This window comes from Neophocaena asiaeorientalis, unplaced genomic scaffold, assembly GCF_003031525.2.
Source record: "Neophocaena asiaeorientalis asiaeorientalis breed wild unplaced genomic scaffold, Neophocaena_asiaeorientalis_V1.1 scaffold149, whole genome shotgun sequence".
Lineage (NCBI taxonomy): Eukaryota > Metazoa > Chordata > Mammalia > Artiodactyla > Phocoenidae > Neophocaena > Neophocaena asiaeorientalis.
In genome coordinates, this window is record NW_020174442.1 from 5,832,075 (window position 1) to 5,853,512 (window position 21,438).

Consider the following 21,438-nt stretch of genomic DNA (forward strand, 5'->3'; position numbering starts at 1 on the left):
TGTTAAATTTTGTCTGATTTTAGTTTATTAAACAGTTACATATATATAAATTTAAAATAGAACTTTTTTTTTTCTCAAAGTAGTCCCTTAAGGCAGTTTATCCCATTAACTGGTCTTAAAAAAAGTTTTCTGGAAAAAAAAAAAAAAGTTTTCTGTTTATTAACATGGGGGCAGCTTCACCTTAATTGTCCTTAATTACAAAGTTTCCATTTGACCCAGTTAATTAAGAAAAAATACTTTTAAAATATTCAGTTTTTTGAGAATTAAAAAAAGACTATGTGACAAGAGAAAGGAAGATGAGGATTTTTAATTTCTTCATGTGCATTAAAAGATTAGAGCAAGCCATAACTTTCCTGTTTTGTATAATCATCTATTCTTAGCCACTTCTGAAGTAACAGTTTGAAGAAATAAATTCTCTGTATACCAAAGGACTTCCTAGAATTCTATGTTAATGATTAGAAGAGGAATCTCAAAAAGTTTATCATACATTTTCAAGGAAGAATGTTCACAGACGATTAACAGATTTAAGAGGAAAAATCAGATCATAATGACTTAAGCTCTGAATTTGCTTATCTGTAAAATAAGGAAGTTGTACTATAGTCTCTGTGTTTCCATCAGGCAATAAAGTGCTACCACTTGTTCACAGTAGATACTGAGTGATCACTGCTTGCAGAGCACTGTGCTATAAAGTCTTGCACCTGAATTGTACTTGCTTTTTTTTTTTTGTACTTGCTTTTGAGAGTAACACCTACTAGTCCCTTTTATTCAGTTTTGAGTTCTTCACAGGATTTGGGATGGTAAATAATAAACAGCTGTTGGATTCACTCCCCATTTCCAGTTCCACGCATTGTCTACATCTGCACTGTCCAAAATTATAGCCAGTAGCCACATGTGACAACTGATCACTTAAAATGTGGCTAGTCCGAACACATATATGATGAAAGTGTAAAATACACACTGGATATTGAAGACTTAGTACAAAAAAGACTGTAGAAGATCACAGTAATTTTTAATATATTGGATTACATGTTAAAATATTTTGGAGCTACTGGGTTAAAAATTAAAATTAATTTTACCTGTTTCTTTTACTCTAAAATCTGGCTATAGAAAAATTTTATATTATGTATGTGGCTCACGTTATATTTCTATTGGTCTAAACTCTAAGGACCACATCCACAGATCGCCATGACGTCTCTTCATGGCCTTGATTACAAAGGCAGAGTAAGCAACAATTTTAATACTACTCTTTTAATTCCCCTCTTCTTGCTGTTTCTGTGTCTGGCCAACCATTTACCTTCATTATTACTTGAAACTATATCCTTCACTATGAGTATTAGAAATGAAACTTATTTGATTCTGGATTTTGGATAAGTGATGGTGATTCTATTCTTTTTCTCAATACTTTGAAAGAGACTCCATCACAAAGAGAGATAGTGTAACATATACATTTCCTGCTAGTGGATATGGAAATGCAACCAAAGATCTCAAGCTAGTGACTGCACTTCCTTTTTCGCATGTTATCTTATCGCCTACCAGCGACCTTTGACCTTCCTTCCTTTAAAACAGGATGACTTTTGCTCATCCTATATAGTTCTGACTCTTGTTAATCACATGACTATCCATGCAGGGAGCCATAACAAGAAAGTGAAGTAGACATTTAGCTTTATAACTAGTCACATGCTTTAGGGAAAAAAAAAGAGTCTTTATAATTCCCTTAGACATCAAGAAATTTTTTTTTTTTTTTTTTTGCAGTACGCGGGCCTATCACCGCTGTGGCCTCTCCCGTTGCGGAGCACAGGCTCCGGATGCGCAGGCTCAGCGGCTCCGGACGCGCAGGCTCCGCGGCATGTGGGATCCTCCCGGACCGGGGCACGAACCCGTGTCTCCTGCATCGGCAGGCGGACTCTCAACCACTGCGCCACCAGGGAAGCCCAAGAAATATTTTTTAAAGGGATATAATCATCTTCCTTCTTTACTCATCTGATTTCCTTCCTTTAAAGAAACCTGATTTATTAAGAGGTTTATTTATTTTATATTTAAAAACCACTTATGAAACAATTTGTACAAGGAATTTGTAAAACTTTGCTATATCTGAATAATAAAATAAAAAGGCTTAAATAGCAGCAACAATGAAACCAGGGTATTTTGACACTAGTATAAATATATATATGTATAAAACAAGATGGATAGTTGAACATACCTCATCAAAAAATACAAAAAAACTTACATTTTAGAAATCATATTTTTACACACATTTATTTTGCTTTAGCCTTGTTTTACTTTATTAATAGAAGGTGGTTTTGATTAGGATTTGATTCTCTAATAGAATATTTATACTGAAGTTTGATATTTTAAACAACATATTTTAAAGTAGAAAGGCACTTCAGGAATCAGTTTTATATTCTTGTTTTATAGATGTGTCACACAGCTACTGAGTGATAAGAGACTGAACACAAGTATGTTGACTCCAAGTTCACCTTGTTCCACTGTACTATGCTGCCTTAGTCCTTCTTTAACTTTTATCCGGTTAAAGAAAAAAAATTAAAATTCAGACCTTTATAACTAAAAGATTATGTTATCAGCACTATTAATGCTCTTGTTGTTCTATTTATTTAGAATGAAAGTATTCTAGTAAGATGAATAAGAGATGTGAAGGTTGATGGGTGGAGATAGGTGTAGTGTTGAAGAAAGTAAATCCTGTTAAAATGTACATAGGTATCACAAGTTCATAAAATTTACTTGAAATGTCCAACAGCCTCTTTATCTTTTAGTAAAGCTTGTTAAGGGGAATGAAATCTGGAATGGATTCAGGTCTGTTACTCTCTTCAGCTTGATCAAGTCTGAAAATATTTATTATTTTATTTGGAGGTACTGACTGTTATTACACATGTACCACAGCAGAATGGACGATTTGGGCTTGAATAACTAAATTATCCTATGTGTAAACGTAACCTATGTACCTAATACTAGCTCATCTTCCCAGTAAGCCTATATTTTGCTCAGTATTAACAGGACAACAAGATAGGATCTGATACATATTAATAGGAACTACTCATTTCTTAAACATATCTAAGTTACCTCCAACAGAAGTAACAACAGAAGACTATACTATTTCTGCTTCAATTTCTCCTTCTTCCCAAGACAGCAAACATTATTTTGCATCACCCAGGATTCTTTTTTTCCTGTTCAATTCATCAAGTCTTTATTATTCCCTATTATGTATCAAGCATTCTTCTGGGTACCAGGATCATAAATATGAACAACACCTACAGTAGGCCTAAAATTTCAACTAAAATAAGTGGAAGCAAACATATCCTGAGGATACTCTGATATATTAATTGTATCCAGTGCACTGCTAGAAAGGACTCAGTTACACATACAACATCCTACTCTTCTGGAAGGGAGATACAGTTGTTAAGCCTGAGAAGAGGGGCATCTTTAAGAATACTTTTTAAAAAATGGAAATAACTCTGATCCCAGTTACAACTAAACTTTCATCAACATTAAGGGTTATATAATTGCCATCTAAACAGGATACAGAAATAGGTGAGATGGCTGCCAAAGACAAATTTCACTTTACTTCAAATTTCCTTTGCACTATCCTTGACTATTCATCAAATCACAGGGTATTTTAGCATGGCACTATTCTTTGTCAATGATGACCACAGATGATCTACTTTTAGTTTAAAACGAAAAACAAAGGAAAGGCAAGGAATAAATTAAATATATGCAAAGTCTTGGACTTTGAAGATAATAGAAAATGAGCAAAATCCACAGGACCTGTAACAGAAACATCTACTTTTTCCTAATTCTTAAGTTGGGCACTTATAATAGGAATGGATAAAAACAAACACACACAATTATTTACTCCCTTACTCAAGACAAGAGCACTCCCCAAAGTTGAACCAAGAGATAAAAAAACTTAATTAACCTTCACTGAGTCATTTAATAATGAAAGAGTTCAGTTTTTTGTGAATTAAAAAAATGAGTGATCATAGCATCATCTATATACATCTAAAAGAAAAAGTTTCTTCCTATTAAAATGCTTTTAAAAGATCCCTAATATGTTTACATACCCAAATAATCTGTTACTAATACTTCACAAGGAATATCATTTTATTACTGTAATCACAAAATCATCATTTCTGTACAGGAATGTATAAGTGAACATTAATCAATGCACTGATAATTCACTTCATAAAGAGGGCGAACACACTACAGAACATATTGTAAAGAAAAAAATATTGTAAAATTTTCTGGCCTTGCAGTGCACTTTTTAGTGCAAGTATTTAAGACACAATAGTGTTCAATTCAGCAAAGTATTGCAGAACGTCATGCCACAGTCCACTTAATTCAAAGAGGGTCAGGACATGCAGCTTGTAATAAAATGTCAGAATATATATTTATAAAAAACCACATGTAATTCATAAAATATAGAGTGGTTTATTTAGATGGTTTTAGATGATTTCACTATGGAATTCTGCATAACTGGAACAAGCATCCAAGATCTTCTTAACAGGAATAACCTTCTTGCTAGGCAATGGCTTTGGCCTCAGGTAGAAATGCCTCCCAGTATTTTATCAGCTGTGGATGATAATAAAAAATAAAAGACATTCTCATAATCTTTTTGTCGTTTATATAATATATCCTGTGAAGCATTTAAAAAAAAATCTATACAAATAGCTAACAATGATTAACATTTACTAAAGTCTGGTTCTTAAAGGGATCATCTAAATTCCCTTATTATTAAGTCTGTCAATATAATTCATATATAAATTATTTTAAAATATTAATTACTCCTGGGTAATTTTAGTTTTTGATGTAAGAAAAAAAATTTTTTAATACCGAAAAACTTAAGATTTCTTTATGAATTGTATATATAGAAACAGTTTGTTAGTATAAGTTAAATAAGATTACCTTAAATAATAAAACTGCAATGAGCTTTTCCAATATAAAGTGATAACATCTCCTAATTCAGAGGATATTCACATTTTATGTTATTGCTAGCCAAAAACAATGAGAAAAGGAGGAAGAAAAGAAAATATCCAAGCAAATATAAGAGACTGGAAGGAATTAGCTGCCAGTCTTTCCTGGATAGTCCAGAGTCCAGAGAACAGAACAGAACAGAATAGACTGACATATAAACTAAGTTTAAGTTTAAAACAATTCCTTTAAAAACAAGCTTATATAACCTATTTTTTTTTTTTACAGATTGTTGCTTTATTTATTCATTTAAAAAATTTTTTTAAATTTATTTTTGGATGAGTTGGGTCTTTGCTCTGTGTGTGGGCCGTCTCCAGTTGCAGTGAGTGGGGCCACTTTGTTGCAGTGCGTGGGCCTCTCATTGCCGTGGTTTCTCTTGTTTCAGAGCACAGAACCAGGGCTCGAACCCATGCCCCCTGCACTGGCAGGCGGATTCTTAACCACTGCATCACCAGGGAAGCCCCTGATTTCTTTTTATATTTAAAGAATCTGACTTTATGAACTAAGTATTTAAAATAAAAAACAAATATAATTTGAAGATATAATATTATCACCTAATTTAAAAATTTAATCTATTGATATTATATAGTTTAAAAAGAATTGGAGGAAGATATCCTTCTATTCAAGATAATAAATAATTTGATCTATTACTCAAATTTATATTAAAATACACAGGAACAAACCTCTGATATTATCTTGTTACAGACTTTTCTTTAATATAACATTAAAATCCATGGTTTTCTCTATTTAAGGAGACAAATGCCACTTGTGGTACACAATCAACACCAAACCCACACAAACTAAAGGAAAAATCAAGAGAACATTTTTTTAAAAACCTTTAAAATTTAGTTTTTAGTTTAAGCTCTAGCTGGTATGGAAGAGAAGAACTTACTACAAGAATGTACTCAAACAGCTATGATCAATAGGGAAGTAAAACTGGGAAGACTGAGAAAAAGGGAAAAGTAGTCCAGAGTGTTTCTCATATTCTAAAACTGGGAAAAGTATATCTTTCCTAGAAGTTAGCAGTAGGGGTAAAAAGGACCCGAGAATTTCCAATTACTTTTACTACCATTCTTCCTTTGCTGTCTTTGGTTTTCTCTACTCCATTTATTACTTCTCAAGTAAAGCTCATTTCATTTGATTATCATCTTTAAAATAAAAAAGCATATCAAAAACAAATTCTAGAAGTTTTTAAGTTATAAAAAATTACCTTACCTGTTGTTGTGTTTGTACTAATGATTCTAAGTACTTGATAATAACAGTTTTAAAATCTTTCACTCGTTGTTTCTGTTAAAGTACAATACATGGGGAAAAAAAGGTCCATTAGTACAAAACCAAACTTGATTTTACCATGATATTGTGGTAAAACGTGACCAAGTTGTTAAGAAAAGTGTGAAATTATTATACTTGCCTCAAATCTTCCCACTTCTTTTCGAATTGTTTTAGAGATCTGTTCAAAATCTCTTTCTCCTTGTTGCACTTTTGCCTCCCACTGACAAAAACAAAAAAAAAGGTACAAATTTTTTAACCTTGTCTGGGAAAAATTTATAGAACTAGCTGTCATGACCACTCATTTGATTTATAATGCAGTGCCTAAAAATCCTGAAAGCTCAATACTGGCAAAGCCCAGTTTGGCATCATTCAAACTTGTATGTAACTTTCCAGTAGTGAAAATGCACATCAGCTTAATTTCCATTAATATTTTACTGTCAGACTTACGATTAGGATATTCTAGTGCTTAATGAACTACAGTCTCCACACCTTAATATAGATGAAAAGATTTTGAGTATAAAATTCACCATCAAATAATTTAGCAGTGCTAGAGTATAATTTTCTCATTTCTTTATATACCTTTAAATTAGTTCAAAATATATCAATAATACTGGCTAATTTCAAGAATACATGTTCATCACAATTTATATGCCCATGGAAATAATTAATTAGAAAAATTATATGACAAACATTTAAAAAACATTTTTGTAATGGTGAAATATACAGATTAAAAAAAAATTGTGCAATTATGGTCTACTGAACACCTATCGGTAAACATTAAATTCACTACAGAAACAATGAACGTTGTGATTAGTGACCAATGGAACAGCTAAAATAAAATAAATGAAGACTTAAGCAATGAAATGATATTTTCCCACTATGTAACCAAAACACTGGTACATACTCTTCAAAGAGCAGGTACATTTACTTTAAGTAATATAAAGGTTGTCCTACCTCTTCAATTTCCTTATTGAAGCATGGCAAAAAAAGTGTATAAATTATAATAAACTTATACAAATTTACTAAAATACCATATATAATACATATATATGGGGGATAATGTCGCCTGGACAGCTACATGTGGGACAAGTCTATCTCTAAAACCAATTTTAGACACAAAATAAGTAATTATCTGAAATCAAATTAACCATCTCAAAAGAAATGTGTGATCATTAATTCAAAGTTAATTTAAATCTTTTCCTTGTATGTTTCTTTATCCATTCCATAATTATGTGAAAGTAACAAAGGGATCTGGAGATTTTAATGATGATCAAAATGTTAAAGTAATTATAAAACAGTTCATAAGTTATGAAAAATAGCTAAGTGTTGAATGGTTCAGAAAAAAATTTATGAAAAATTATGCATATATGAATGAGTCATGGAAACTTTGGGTAAAGAGATAAATAAAGCATTTTATATTAATCACCTCTCTTATTTCATTTTTAGCTTGCTGTATTTTATCTGGTTTGTTAGCAACCATCATTTTTGCTTCAGTTTCACGTTTTTTGAGCAAAGTAACTTGAGCGTCTTCCCATTTCTGCCAGCACTTCATTCGATGGTCAAATACACCCTATAAGTGAATGACATAATATTACTACTGGGAATTAACATTGAAATACTTTCAAAATACTAGAAGTGCTATAGTACTAAAAACAATAAAACCAAGTACTTACATACTACTCTAATATAATGAGATATTGAAAATAAACACACCAATATCAAAGAAAATAGAGGTCCATATTCATTTGCTTAAAAACAAAAACCTGGTAATTGGATGAAATATAAAAGCTCAGAATAAAAAACCAAAAAACAAAAAACAAAACTACATATAAAATCCATTTCACTAGCCTTTAGGGTTTTTTTCTTTTTCTTAGTTCCCATACCAGGGGGATCAAACCCATGCCCCCTGCACTGAGAGTGCAGAGTCTTAACCAATGGACCACCAGGGAAGTCCCATCTTTAGGGTTTAAAATGTGGCTTATAATAAGATTTCTAACAGAGTTTTATGCTTTGAAGAAAGACTTAATAGGAAAATGCTGGTGTCATATTTACAACTGAAAGTTTTCCTACTAAAATATCAAAAGCAGATTTAAGTGTTGGAAATATGCCAAAAAATTAAAAATAGGAAATGTGAAAAGCCATAAGATAACAGAAAGTAAAGTAAAGATGTGGTGGAAGACATTACCAATAGCAAATAAATGAAAAGGCAAAACAATGTAAAGATATAACAAAATGCCGGGGGAGGAGGGAGAGATAGTCCTATACAAGGTAAAAAACGCAAATGGATATATGTATCTAGTATGCAGAATTAAATGAATAGACAAAAAGACCATAACAGAACAATTCAACCAACTCCATGACTTCTTTCAAGGGGTTTGGTAGAGCAAAAGCAAGTGAATGGAGGAAAGAAATGAAATATGAATGTAAGACAGTAATTAGAAATTTCATTAAAAAAAAACTGATGGACAGACTGGAATACAACAATAATCCCTTTTCTAGCTTGATGTTGGGGATATATTCACTTTTTTTAGTATTTATTAATTGAACAAATGAAGCAAGCATTAATAACATGGGTGAAACAGAGTTATTTTCATTTATTCCAAATAGAGAGCTTTTGGATCAAGAAACAGTAAATTAATACATGCTGTTATAGGAACCTGATGAAGAAGAAAGCACGTAGATAGTGTATTTTCAAGACGTAGGCTTTGGAACAAATCAAATTTGGATTCAAATACTAGTTTTGTCACTGTATGATCTTGGGGAAATTCATTTAATTTCTATAACCCACAGTTCTTCCAAATATACAAGAGTGAAATGAGATCTAGATTTATGGACTAGGAATAAAATGAAAAGTATATAGCACGCATGGTGACTTAACCTAGTGGATGTTTAATAATTAGTAAGTATTATTATGGATTACTTCTAGATAACATACACATATAAACGTAGTTGATTAACTCTTAGATTTCTACCAGAAGTGCAAATAATAATAACTTAATAGAAAAAAACCATAATTGGACTGTATTTTACAGCATACAGCATATTTTGAAAATGTGGGCAAGAATATTAAAAACTCCAAATCCAGAGTTCTTAAAGACCGTACACATTTTAATTAGCCAGGACGAGACATCCCAGGCAAACTGGTAAGTTAAACGCACTCTATAGGCATTTAAATACATTTTACTAGATTTGTCATCTCATATAATTTCTCTTCTCTCAGTAGTCTTACTGTTCTCTGTTTGCTTTTTTTATGTTTAAAAGACTACATTCTCCTTAAAACATTTCTCATTATGAATTGATTTTGCTTCAGCCAAATTAATTTGGGCCAAAATCATAAAAGTAATACATCTAACACAAATACATTCAAAAAGTCACTATCACAACAAATAAACAATCCCTGTGCCTCACCCCCTACACATACACAAATTTTAAAAGTAATTTAAGACTCTAGGCCTAGTTTTCCTTGAAAGGAACACGGCCATATCAGCTCTTCATTTATAAATTCCTCTGTTCAATAACAATTTGATTATTTAGAATATGTACCAATACAGTGCAACAGCGAACCAAAATGCCCTTTAATTTCAATATTTGCTTAAGTTCTTAGTATATATCAACAGGCCTTTTCAGTGATACACCAACTTAAACTAATTTGGTCTCTGCCCAGTTTATTATCTCATAATATTCCAAAAATCACATGTTCACTGTGGTACAGACATAGGAGCTATGGTAAAGGCAAAGCTACTAAAGTCAGGTTATTTTAGATAAAAAAATTAATCTTAACTCCATAAGAATTAACTTTTTCTTCATTTGGTTTCCTACCCTTGTAACACCAGAATATAAAAGAAAAAAAGAATCAGAACCATACCTGATCTTCTAAAAATGCTATCTTTTTTTTCTTTCCCATTGGGGCATAGCTGTTTTACAATGTTGTGCTAGTTTCTACTGTACAGCGGAGTGGAGTTCCCTGAGCTATACAGCAGGTTCTCATTATTTATCTATTTTATACATATTAGTGTATATATGTCAATCCCCAAATATCAAATCATAACTTAAGGTGTGCCTCTGCATGTCAAGATACTAATCCACTCTGGTACAACCAGCTTCTTCTACAAGAGGGATACATGTACACTGATGATTCACTTTAGACATCCCCCACCCCCTGCCAATTTATGGTACGCAACTGTATGCAAGCTCATCTAGGTTAGACAAGGTTGCAGTTGTGGAGTTTTCCTGGCCAATCAGGAAATTTGAGGCTGCAATTTTAATTTAATTAATACCATATTCTAATTCAGCGAATCTGAAAGTATGCTGCCTAGATTCCTGGAGTCCTGAAAGCATGCTGATTACTTACAGCCAAACGATGAAGATGTTAAACTCCTTGGGGAATCCATCTACTGGTTTTTTTAAAAATTATTTTATGTATTTTATAGATCTGCATTCTCTGTAAGAATTCCTTATGAAGATTCTAGTGCTAAAAACATTCAAAGCTATTACCCTCAATCCCTGACCCTACTCTAGTGGCTCACAGAAGGCCAATACATGAAAATGCATCTAACGAGTTTACCACTTAATACACGTGAGCTAACTAACTGTATTATCCAAAATATAGAGTCCCAGATGTCAGAGCCTATACAAAAGAGGGAAACAGGAGTTCCCTGGCTACAAGGCCAGGCCTGGGCAGTATTCTGAGTGGATGAACTTCATCACTTTCTTTAAGGCCCCAATTTCTCATGTTCTCAGTACCCCTACTTTGGCCCTAAATTCTAATTCCCAAAGTACTCCTAGTTTCAAAATTACCATCATTTTAAAAAGTACTCTTAATACGGATAAAAGAAAGAGCTAAGTATTAAATAGTATTAAACAGGTATTAGAAATCAGTAAGACAAAAAATAAAACTGGGCATAAACATAAACAATTCGTAGAAGTGCAAATGGCTTATCATTTGTAAACATGCTTAAATTCACAATAACTAAAGAAATTAAAACTTACACACACACAAAAAAAAACCATCACTGGGTGGGAGAAGAAGCAACACATATATTGGTGTGAGAGTATAAAGAGATATAACCTCTTCAGACAGTAATATGGCAATGTTTATTGAAATTTAAACTTCATATATCCTTTGGCCAAGTAATTCTACTTCTAGGAATTTTATGCCCAAAGAATTATTATCAAAATACTTAATATTTAATATTGGACTCATCAAATAATTCAAGGTCCATCTATATACTAAATGATGGAATATGATACAACCATTTAAAAGAATGCAACACATATTTATGTAAGTTGATAAAGAGACCTTTTTAAAATAGAGTGGGTAAAAAAAAGCAGGCAAAGAATCATGATATAATATGTGCCTTTTTGAAGAAGGAAGGAAGAGATGAAGGGAGGGAGAAGGGGGCTGAGAAAAAGAAACAGAAAGAAAGAAGGAAAGAAAAACAAAGAGAAAATTAGCTTCATAAATGTGCACAGCTAATTCTGTAAAGACATCTAACAGAATTTCACCAAGGGAAGAGAAACTAGAAGTTTTAGTAAAAAGAAATTTTCCCTTTTAGGGCTGTTAGAATTATTCTGTGCATGAATTACTCTTTCAAATACAAATGAATTAGTTTAAAATAAAAAACAAACAAAAAATAAAGACCACAAAAAATGCCTTGTCATCTTACTCCATAATTTCTCAACTCCTTTATGAAGTTGACCTGGGCTAGGTTTCAGTAGAAAATCAATCTGAAAGAGCTTAATTCATCTTAAGGTATAACTTGACCATAGCTCTTTAACTCTTCTTTTAGTCAATGAATCACTAATTCAGTATTTCCCAAAGTGTGTTGCATATATGTAAAAATATATTAAGTGGAAAAGAATTCCTGTTCATATGAATTTGGAAGCCTCTGGATTAAATAAAGTTAAATGTCTTTTTTTACTGCTAGACAGTCCTGAGCTTTTTCAATGCACTCTGAATCTGCAAGACAGGGATACTGCATACATTATCTCCAAAACTCAGCTGACTGTGGCACATCTTTCGGTGTCAGTGTTATGTAGAAAACATTCCGGGAAACACTGATATAACTGTAATTTCATGGAATGTAAAAAAAAAACAGTAAGAAGGCAGAGGCAGTATGAGAAAAGCTGTTTTTGAGGGATGAGCATCCAACACACAGGGAGGCCAACCCTGTCAGGGAGTCTTGTCCCAGGTTAGCTCTTCTCAGCAGGTACTACTTCTCAAAGAGAGTGCCTAGTGTCCCTTTCTGAACCCACAGGTTTTTTGCAGGTGTTATACTTTTTAATAATAGCTCTCATGCTAGTGGGAGCTCTGGAATGAGGTGAGAGCAGGTGAGAAACAGGAACCATTATCTGTAAACTGAATTTCTGTATATCACAAGTTGCCTATATAAAATGAACTGATAACTATCTATATTAATATATTTAAATAGGTGAAAAGAAAAATTAACCACCAGGAATATAAAAAGTAACATCTAACAACATAAATGTCCATCAACAGAGGAATAGATAAAGAAGATGTGGAATATTACTCAGCCATAAAATAATGCTATTTGCAGCAACATGGATGGACCTAGAGATCGTCATTCTGAGTGAAGTAAGCCAGACACAGAAAGACAAATATCATATGATATTGCTTATACGTGGAATCTAAAAACAAAGGGTACAAATGAACTTATTTACAAAACAGCAGTAGAATCATGGATGTAGCAAACAAACTTACGGTTACCAGGGGATAAGGGAGTGGAGGGATAATCTGGGAGACTGGGACTGACATATACACACTACTATATATAAAACAGATAAGTAGTAAGACCTGCTGTATAGTACAGGGAACTCTACTCAATACTCTGTAATGGCCTATATGGGAAAAGAGTCTAAAAAAGAAAAGAGTGGATATAAGTATATGTATAACGGATTCACTTTGCTGTTCACCTGAAACTAACACAACACTGTATATCAACTACACGCCAATAAAAACTGAAAGAGTAACACCTAAGAATAAATACAAACAAAATTGGTAATGTAGACAAACCTAAACCTAAGAAAGTACCACTCTGAAATGCTAAGAACCCTCTAGTAATAACTGTCATCATTAGCCTGAGAACAGAATCGTCTATAATATGCAACGCATCAATGTTCTGATTATAAATACTAACTTAACTTTCTAGATGTTTGAATCCAATGTAAACTTCCAGTTCCCCCCGACTCCATGAGAACTAATGTTCCTAACAGTAATTCAAAGACACCATAAGATCTTAAAAAGTATATTCCAAAACATGTAACATAAGTCAGTTCAGTTTCATTATCTGAATATTGGAGTTATCTATAAAATACTAATTTTCATTAGTTAATGGGATTACTTTCTTAACTCTTCAGAAACTTAAGACTGTTCATCCTTAAACATTACCACTAGGTAACACAATTTTTTATCTAATCTAGTCCCATCTTGTCTATAATTAGATGGTGACATATACACAGAATGTTTGCTTATAGTCCAAATTCATGCCAAAGCCACCGTTAAACATATTCATGCAATAATCAGTTCTGGTTTTTTCCTGCTTCTTATTATAACTTTACTAATGATAACAGATCCACTGGGTAGTTTCAGCTTACGCTAGAAGGAGTAAACAAATGCTATCAGTTGGCTGCAAACTTCTATATATAAGTAAGTGTGTAATAGTTTTATTTTATTTGGCATCCTTAGGTCTCTTAAAAACATCAATTCTGCCTATTGTACTGTCTAAGTCATAGGGGAAGAGAATATTAAGCTATGAATAACCATCTTGAAGCCATTTTATATAGTATGTAATTTACACACTTAAATGCATGCCTAATAGGATACCATATTCTTGTTATAAGCAAAACACTGAAGTATGGAGAATTCAAGGAAGATTACAAAATAAGGCTTACTTTCACTGCAGCAATAAGACGAATGTAGTCACTAAGTAGTTCTGAAAACATATAAAAGTCAGCAAAAGCTTGTTCTTGATGTAACTGGTCTATCTTCTCCTCAACCTCTGCAAGCTGAGACAAAGCTCTAGACAGTGCAGTATGATCTTCAGAATTACCTAACATGGCAGCACTTTTAGCAAAGGCAGCTGTGTTGGCTGAAAGTTCTGAAATAAAGAAGTATGCACTTTTAGTGTTCACTAGTGAAATTTTTTAATATTGATTTTTTTACTGTCGTTCTAAATTTTATCTATTCACAAACTGCTCAAATATTTTAAAATAATTAACATGCAACAATCAGTCACTAAAATGCCTTGGGCAGATAAATGTTAACTGCTCAGAGCTCTACTGAAATTTAAAAGAACCACTGCCTATATTCCCAGGGGATGAACTATGTTTAATAATGTAATAATCTCCCTTCCCTTTCTCCCCTAAAGTCCTCACTGTTTCTCTGTCTAGTCCTAAAAAAGACAAAAAATATATTTTTCATATGGAAAGCACTGGGAACACTCACAATTGATTCATACTACATTATTTGGCCTTTAAACATTTATAGAAAATAATGTCTATAATTTTTGATAAGTATATTTAGCTCACAGGAGGAAAGCAAAGTAAAATTGTACATGCAATTCACATAAATCTTACTCTTTTCTTCTTTGTGTGCAACAACAATGCGTAGTGAAATATTAAGAATTTTTGAAAAGATTTTTCAATGTGATTATTTCAGATACATCAAATAAAGAAAAACAGATGTCAAGGACTAACTATTATATTGCTTGGATTGCTCTGTTGCTCTGCATTATGTAAAGTTCTCTTAAAGAACCATAAAATGTTCCCTAAGAGAAAGAATACAAAAAGCAAAAACTGTTATAAGTTACTTTCAATAATAAATGTACCAGTAGATTTTCTGTAATTATTTTTTGCAATGTATTGCTGGGAATGGCACATACTAAATTATTTATTGTTTTAGAAAGATGATTGTAAAAGCCATGTATTCTTCAAAAATAAAACCAAAAACCTCACCATGGAATCAAAAAATTACAACTAAAATTTTCTATGAATTTTTAACACCCCCTCCAGGTTTTTAAATATGGTATTTGAAGAAAATACTCCAGAGTTCTCTATGAAATATAGGTACAAAACTAACATTTTAAAGAAAAATTTCATCATTCATTTTTGAATTTCATTCCTTAATTATATAAGAGTTACTAATAAGACATCTTCATTCATTCATTAAACATGTTTAACGAAGAGTTAATCAGTTTTAATCCAAAATTCAAAATATACCTTTTACAAGTTCAAGATTTTTCTCCTTCTAAACTAGAAATTACATAAAATGGAACAGAAAACATTAAATAACAAAGTTGAAACAGAAAACATCCTCTTTAAAATATTCATAACTTTAAAATGTTCATTTTTTAATAAAATTTAAATAAAATATCTGAATTAACTTACAGCGTTAAACATATAAATAACAAGACAAACAAACCTTTTCTATGACAGACCAAGGCTTCAACACTGGCGTGAAGTTTCCTAAGTTGCTGATCCAGATTTTCAAATTGCTGCTGCTTTTCTTCGAACCACTAAGAAAAAAATGAAAAATGGAGCTAATTTAGCCAGAACAAACCACTGTAAATTAGGTTACCAATAAATAGCAAGCTACATTCCTTGTTTTAAAGCAACAAATTAACCATGTATAACCATGGTGGTCAACTGATGTGCTGAGAACTAAACTCAATAAGCAAATTAATATCCTATTTTCTACTTGTACAGCTTTAAAATGCAATTGTTGGGCTCATTAATTCATCTCATTATTCAAGTCAAAAAATCAGCTCTTACAGCATCCGATTCATTCATCTTGATTGTCATTTTGTTGACAGCGTCGGCAGCCTTGTTCACCATCCTCAATATTCCTGCTCCACTCAGAGCCTGTGTATTAACTGCTCTAGGCAGCTGGAATTGAATGACAAATAAGGGCAAACAAACCGGTTAAAAGCCTGGAGGTTTAACTGGCCACAGAAGGGACTGCCCCCACACACAGCCCCGAAAAAGAAAAAAAAAGAAAAAAAGGAGGTTGTATTTTCTTCACTCTCATATATTTCAATAGTGAGATGTAATTTCTCAAATACACTACTTCTCAAAGGAAAACTTAAAAAATAGACTTTCCATTTGTTTTTCTTCTGCACGTTTACATTTAGATGGAACAACACTCTGTCTGTCAAAATATATTAAGAAATTGCCAAGCACTTTAACACTGGCCACCTGTTTGCTAGCAGAAATAAACTGTTTATAAGAAAAAAAGAAGAAAGTCTTGAGAAAAGTCTCCTTATGTTTAGTTAGAACTGTGTGATTTTGAATTTTTTAACAATTCTGGGGTTCAAGTAAATTTAAAAACAAATCTCAAACGGTAACAATTAGAGGATAAAATGTGCCAAATATAAAGAGCAGCATGGTTATACTTATAGCTCTTTCAAATCATAAATTTGCACTTCGAAACCTTAATAAGACGATTAGAATGTAGACACACAAACACACATTATTCAACTATCTCTAAAATGAGGTCTGAATAAACTTATTTCAACACAATGCCTAAGCAACAACTTAGGGAATTCAGAATTAGACTATTTATAAGCCATTCTTTTAAATCTGGTTTTAATTTTTCAAGAAAGGGAATGATCATCCTACAATTATCGACGCAAAGAAGATATTTTGTTAGTAATTTAAAGTAATTAAAGCTAATTAAAGCATTAAGCAAAAAAAAAATCTTTGCTTTATTCCATCTATTAATGCAACTGTTTACTGAACACCTATTCTTATACAAATTATTACACTGATAATCATAAATGAGAACATTTACATATAAAAATTTAAAGTAGAAATAATACCTCTGAACTTTCCAAGAACTGCCTTAAATCAGGATCCTGTAGTAAAGTCGGATGCTTTACTGTTCTTTGAAGATACCTAGATTTAAGAATAAAATGCTCCTTTATTTATCAGTACCATCTTATTTTAAATCTTATTTCAACAAAATAAAAATTAAAAAAAAAAAAAAGATGTCCTCTGTTTGCCTCCTGTCATATCAGTTTGCCTTCACTCTAATTATGTAGAATCTTATAGCAATTTAATGATTAAAAAGCTTTTCGTTCATCTTTTGAAAATTCATAATTATGTAAAAAGAGACATGGTGGGGGTGGGGGTAGGAATGGGGAGAGGTTAAATAACTTACCAAACTTCTCACTGCGAAGTATTAGAGTTATAAAAGGGTATATAGGTAAATTTATCAAATAATGCTATCTTTCGGTGGGTCATTATATTTCCAGTTATTACTATACATATTCTAGTAATATATATATTACTATATAGTCCAGTTAAACTTTTTTTTTTTAAATTGTCATCATTACCAAAATGGAGAACAGCCTACCAATTTCTTTTTCCTTGGCAGCAGATTTTAATTATCAAGTAAGTTTTGGTCCTTATTTGACAAGGACTAAATTTTCTTCAATATTGTTATTTTTAAGGTTCTGCTATTTTTGATAAATGTCTTCCTTATATGACACCACATAAAATAAAAAGAGAAACATCATTATTAAATCACTATTAGCCTAACTTTAGTAATTTTCCTTTACTAGAAAAGGTATAGCCCTGACATTCATAATAAATTACCAATCTTTCTTAAATAAATGGTTCACTATTTGATGATCATTGATTACTTAACTAATCCCATTTTTTAAAAATTGCTCTTTCCCCAGATTAGTAACATGCAATAATATTTCAATTATAATATTTTGCCTAACAGTTAATATACCTTTATTTCTGCAGCATAAATGTAGTCAGTGATGACTTCTATCTCTTTACAAGATTATAAAGAATGCCTAAAATAGTTTCTAAAAACAGTGATAATCTTTTCTAAAGTCAAACACTATATATAATGGTTAAAGTGACTAATCGCTGCTTAAATGTTAACTTCTGTTTTTGTATATTTAAATAAAATACACACCATATTAAACTTCAAGTCAACAGCCCACACAAGAAGTCATTATAACAGAAACAGAGCATTTAATAGATATGTACAATGCAATCTACACTGTGGTTTTAAAAAGTATTTGAGGCTTCCTTTATAAAGGTATAAAAGAGATGCAGCAGGAACACTAATCCTGTAAGTATAAGAAATGTTGGTATTTTCCCACTGGAATTTTACTTACAATTTTAACACTGAAGTTCTCCAGTGCTACTCTAGGTGAGTTATTTAGTTACTTAGACTGTGCACTGCTTAAAGCAGTCTGTGTAAGTTGTTCATCTGAGTGCACACAACAGCTGATAAATAGCAAGCACTCAGATGTTTGTAAAATGAACAAGCAGGAAGACAAAACATCTAGTACCCAAACCTTTAAGAAATATTCTAATATTTCTACCTAAATGGAAATACCTAACACTATTTATATTCTAAAATAGCTTTTTAAAGTGACTTCTGCAGAATACTAGTCTCATACAATATTCCATGAAAACGACTGGTTCTACAATCAAGAAAGTTTGAAATATATTACATACATATTCCTTTCTTTAAGACCTATAATGAACAGCAGCATATTAAATGCTGTGAGAAGTACTGCAGGAAAAAAACCTGGTTTAACTTTGCTACACCCTACATTTATAAACCTCAACTAACAACAGATTTCCTTTTTTCACCCTACCGCATACTAGCAATCTGAGGAATCCATTTTGGAAAATGATATTCTAGAAAAAGAGATGGTAAAACTTTTCTTCTTAAGGGTTACATGAAAATAAAGAGCAATTAACCATTAAAAAAAGGTATTTGTAAATAGTCATCAATTCAGAATTAAGGTCAGAGAGGGTTGTAGATATATAAAGGAAGGATACAGAACAAAAAGGAAAAGAATGTGAGAAAAGTACATGAAAAGAGGTATGGAGAGAAGCAGAGACACTGAGGAAGACAGAAGTGGAAGATGCAATGGAACTGATGAAAAATAAGTATCAGATTCAACAAGAGGTGGTCAGTAGTTGTTCTTGAGAATTGTGCTAAGGAAAAGTTATTGGTACATTTAGAATCACTTAGGGCTTTCAAATTCCTACTTACTTACCAAAACAAAATAAAGCAGGTTATACAAAATGCTTGAGAGGAACAGAGTTAAAGATATTTCTCTCGCTTAAGACTCAGACATGTGTGCTAAGAATGAGAGAATAGACAGGTAGAAAGAGCCTGGGTCTTTGATGACATTCATTTGTTCATTCAACATTTATTGAGCATTTACTACACATCAGTTACCGTTCTGAGTACTCAGAATGTACCAGTGAACAAAAGAGAACAGGATTCCTTCTCTAGTAGAGTTTTAATTTATTTATTTTTTAAGTGATTTATTTACTATTTATTTAATTTATTTTTGGCTGCATCGGGTCTTAGTTGCGGCATGCAGGTTCTTTGTTGAGGCATGCAGGATCCTTCCTTGTGGCACGTGGGCTTCTCTCTAGTTGTGGTGCGCAGGCTGCAGGGCACGTGGGCTCGGTAGTTGTGGCTTGTGGGTTCCAGAGCGTGTGGGCTCTGTAGTTTGTGGCATGTGGGCTCTCTCTAGTTGAGGCGCATGAGCTCAGTAGTTGTGGCACGTGGGCTTAATTGCCCTGTGGCGTGTGGGACCTCAGTTCCCTGACCAGGGATTGAACCCACATCCCCTGCATTATAAGGCGGATTCTTTACCACTGGACCCCCAGGGAAGTCCCTGGAGCTTTAATTTTAGTTAACAGAAGATGGACAATAAATCATAAACATAAAAATTATGTAGTATGTGATAAGGTGGCAAATGCTGTGGAAAAATGAAAGGACAAGTCGAGAAAGGACAAGTAAATGGGATCAAGGGTGTAAGGTGTGGTTGATGGTGATGTAAACAGAATAGGTCAGAATGAAACCAATAATCAAAATAGGCTTCACTGGCAAGGTGACATCTGAATGTTTGAATCTGAAAGAGGTAAGGGAATTAGGTACACAGATACCTGGGAACAAAAGCTTTCTAGGCAGTGAGGACAGGGTAGGGGGTAGAACCCTCAGGTGGGAAGATGCCTGGGATCTTTGAGGAGCAGCAAAAAGGTGAGTGTGGCCTAGAGCAAAGTGATCAAGGAGGATAGGAGATCAAGTAGGTAACAGAGTGAGCAGTGCAAGTCATGTAAGAATTTATAGGTCATTATAAGGACTCTGGCTTTTATTGACTGAAACTGGGTGGGTGGACGAATAGGAGTGGGAAGATGATCTGACTCATGTTTTAAAAGGATGACCCTGGCTGCTATATTAGAAAAAAGAGTAGAGGTACAAGGATGGAAACAAGGAGACCAATGAGGAGTCTACCGCAGTTAATTCAGACATTTGGACTAGTAGTGGATGGGTGAAAAAATGGTTGTCCAGATATCAGAAGGAAGCAATAGGATTTCCTGATGGATTTGATAATACTAAACATCTGCCTACCTCCAAACTTCCTGATATGAACGAACGGATCAATCAACCGACACTGTTTAGGCTTTGCCAGTTGGGTTTTCAGGTGCTTGTTATGATACACTTACACTTTAGAGAAAAGGAACAATGAATTTAAGTTAAATAACTTGTTCAAGGCCTCACAGATAGTGTGTAGTGTGTAATGGAGTGCAGGCTTCAACAGAGAAAGGATTCTAAAACCCTACACACTGTATAATGCTACTTTACATTTTTTAGTTTATATTTACAGAAGTGTATCCTTACTATAAAATAAATTCAATATGCTTGTAGGTAAGATATGAAGCACTCTTAAGAAAATCAAGTGAGCGATCTTCGGGATACTTAGAAGTAATTTCTGCTTACTTTACTGAGTGTGGCACAGGGAAATTACTTGGGTTCTTAACCACTCCCCTTCTCTTCCCATATTTCAATACCAGATGTTTATCCTTTTGTTCAAGATAGTTATCTGGATTCTCTAAGTTGTACAAACAAATAAATATGTAAATGAATACCAGAGTGTAAACAAAGAAATACTTCCTTGACCCGCCAGATCCAACTAGGTTATATATCCACAAATATGCCTATTCTAATGTTTAAACTTTAAGAAATGCCACAGAAAAATCACTTGAGAAAAATCAATCCAGCTCCTTTGCTTCTGTATCTTTACACCTATATTTTCTTTAGTTATCTTTTCTAATGCAAAATGAACTCACAGTACACTGTTTCCTTCCCCCCCCCCCCCCCCCCCCCCCCGCCCC

General features: G+C 32.8%; 1 protein-coding gene across 1 annotated transcript in view; it reads right to left on the reverse strand.

The window, feature by feature from the left end:
- Positions 1-4,098: 4,098 nt before the first annotated feature.
- The window catches only part of SNX2 (sorting nexin 2), a 53,371-nt gene continuing 36,031 nt past the window's right edge, over positions 4,099-21,438 (reverse strand). Inside the window, exons 8-15 of the mRNA XM_024757161.1 lie at positions 17,091-17,166; positions 16,045-16,158; positions 15,695-15,788; positions 14,167-14,372; positions 7,682-7,825; positions 6,395-6,475; positions 6,199-6,270; positions 4,099-4,584 (exon numbers count right to left, since the gene is read on the reverse strand). Of these exons, the coding sequence (XP_024612929.1) occupies positions 4,534-4,584; positions 6,199-6,270; positions 6,395-6,475; positions 7,682-7,825; positions 14,167-14,372; positions 15,695-15,788; positions 16,045-16,158; positions 17,091-17,166 (838 nt within the window). The 3' untranslated portion in view covers positions 4,099-4,533. The remainder of the gene's footprint in view (positions 4,585-6,198; positions 6,271-6,394; positions 6,476-7,681; positions 7,826-14,166; positions 14,373-15,694; positions 15,789-16,044; positions 16,159-17,090; positions 17,167-21,438) is intronic.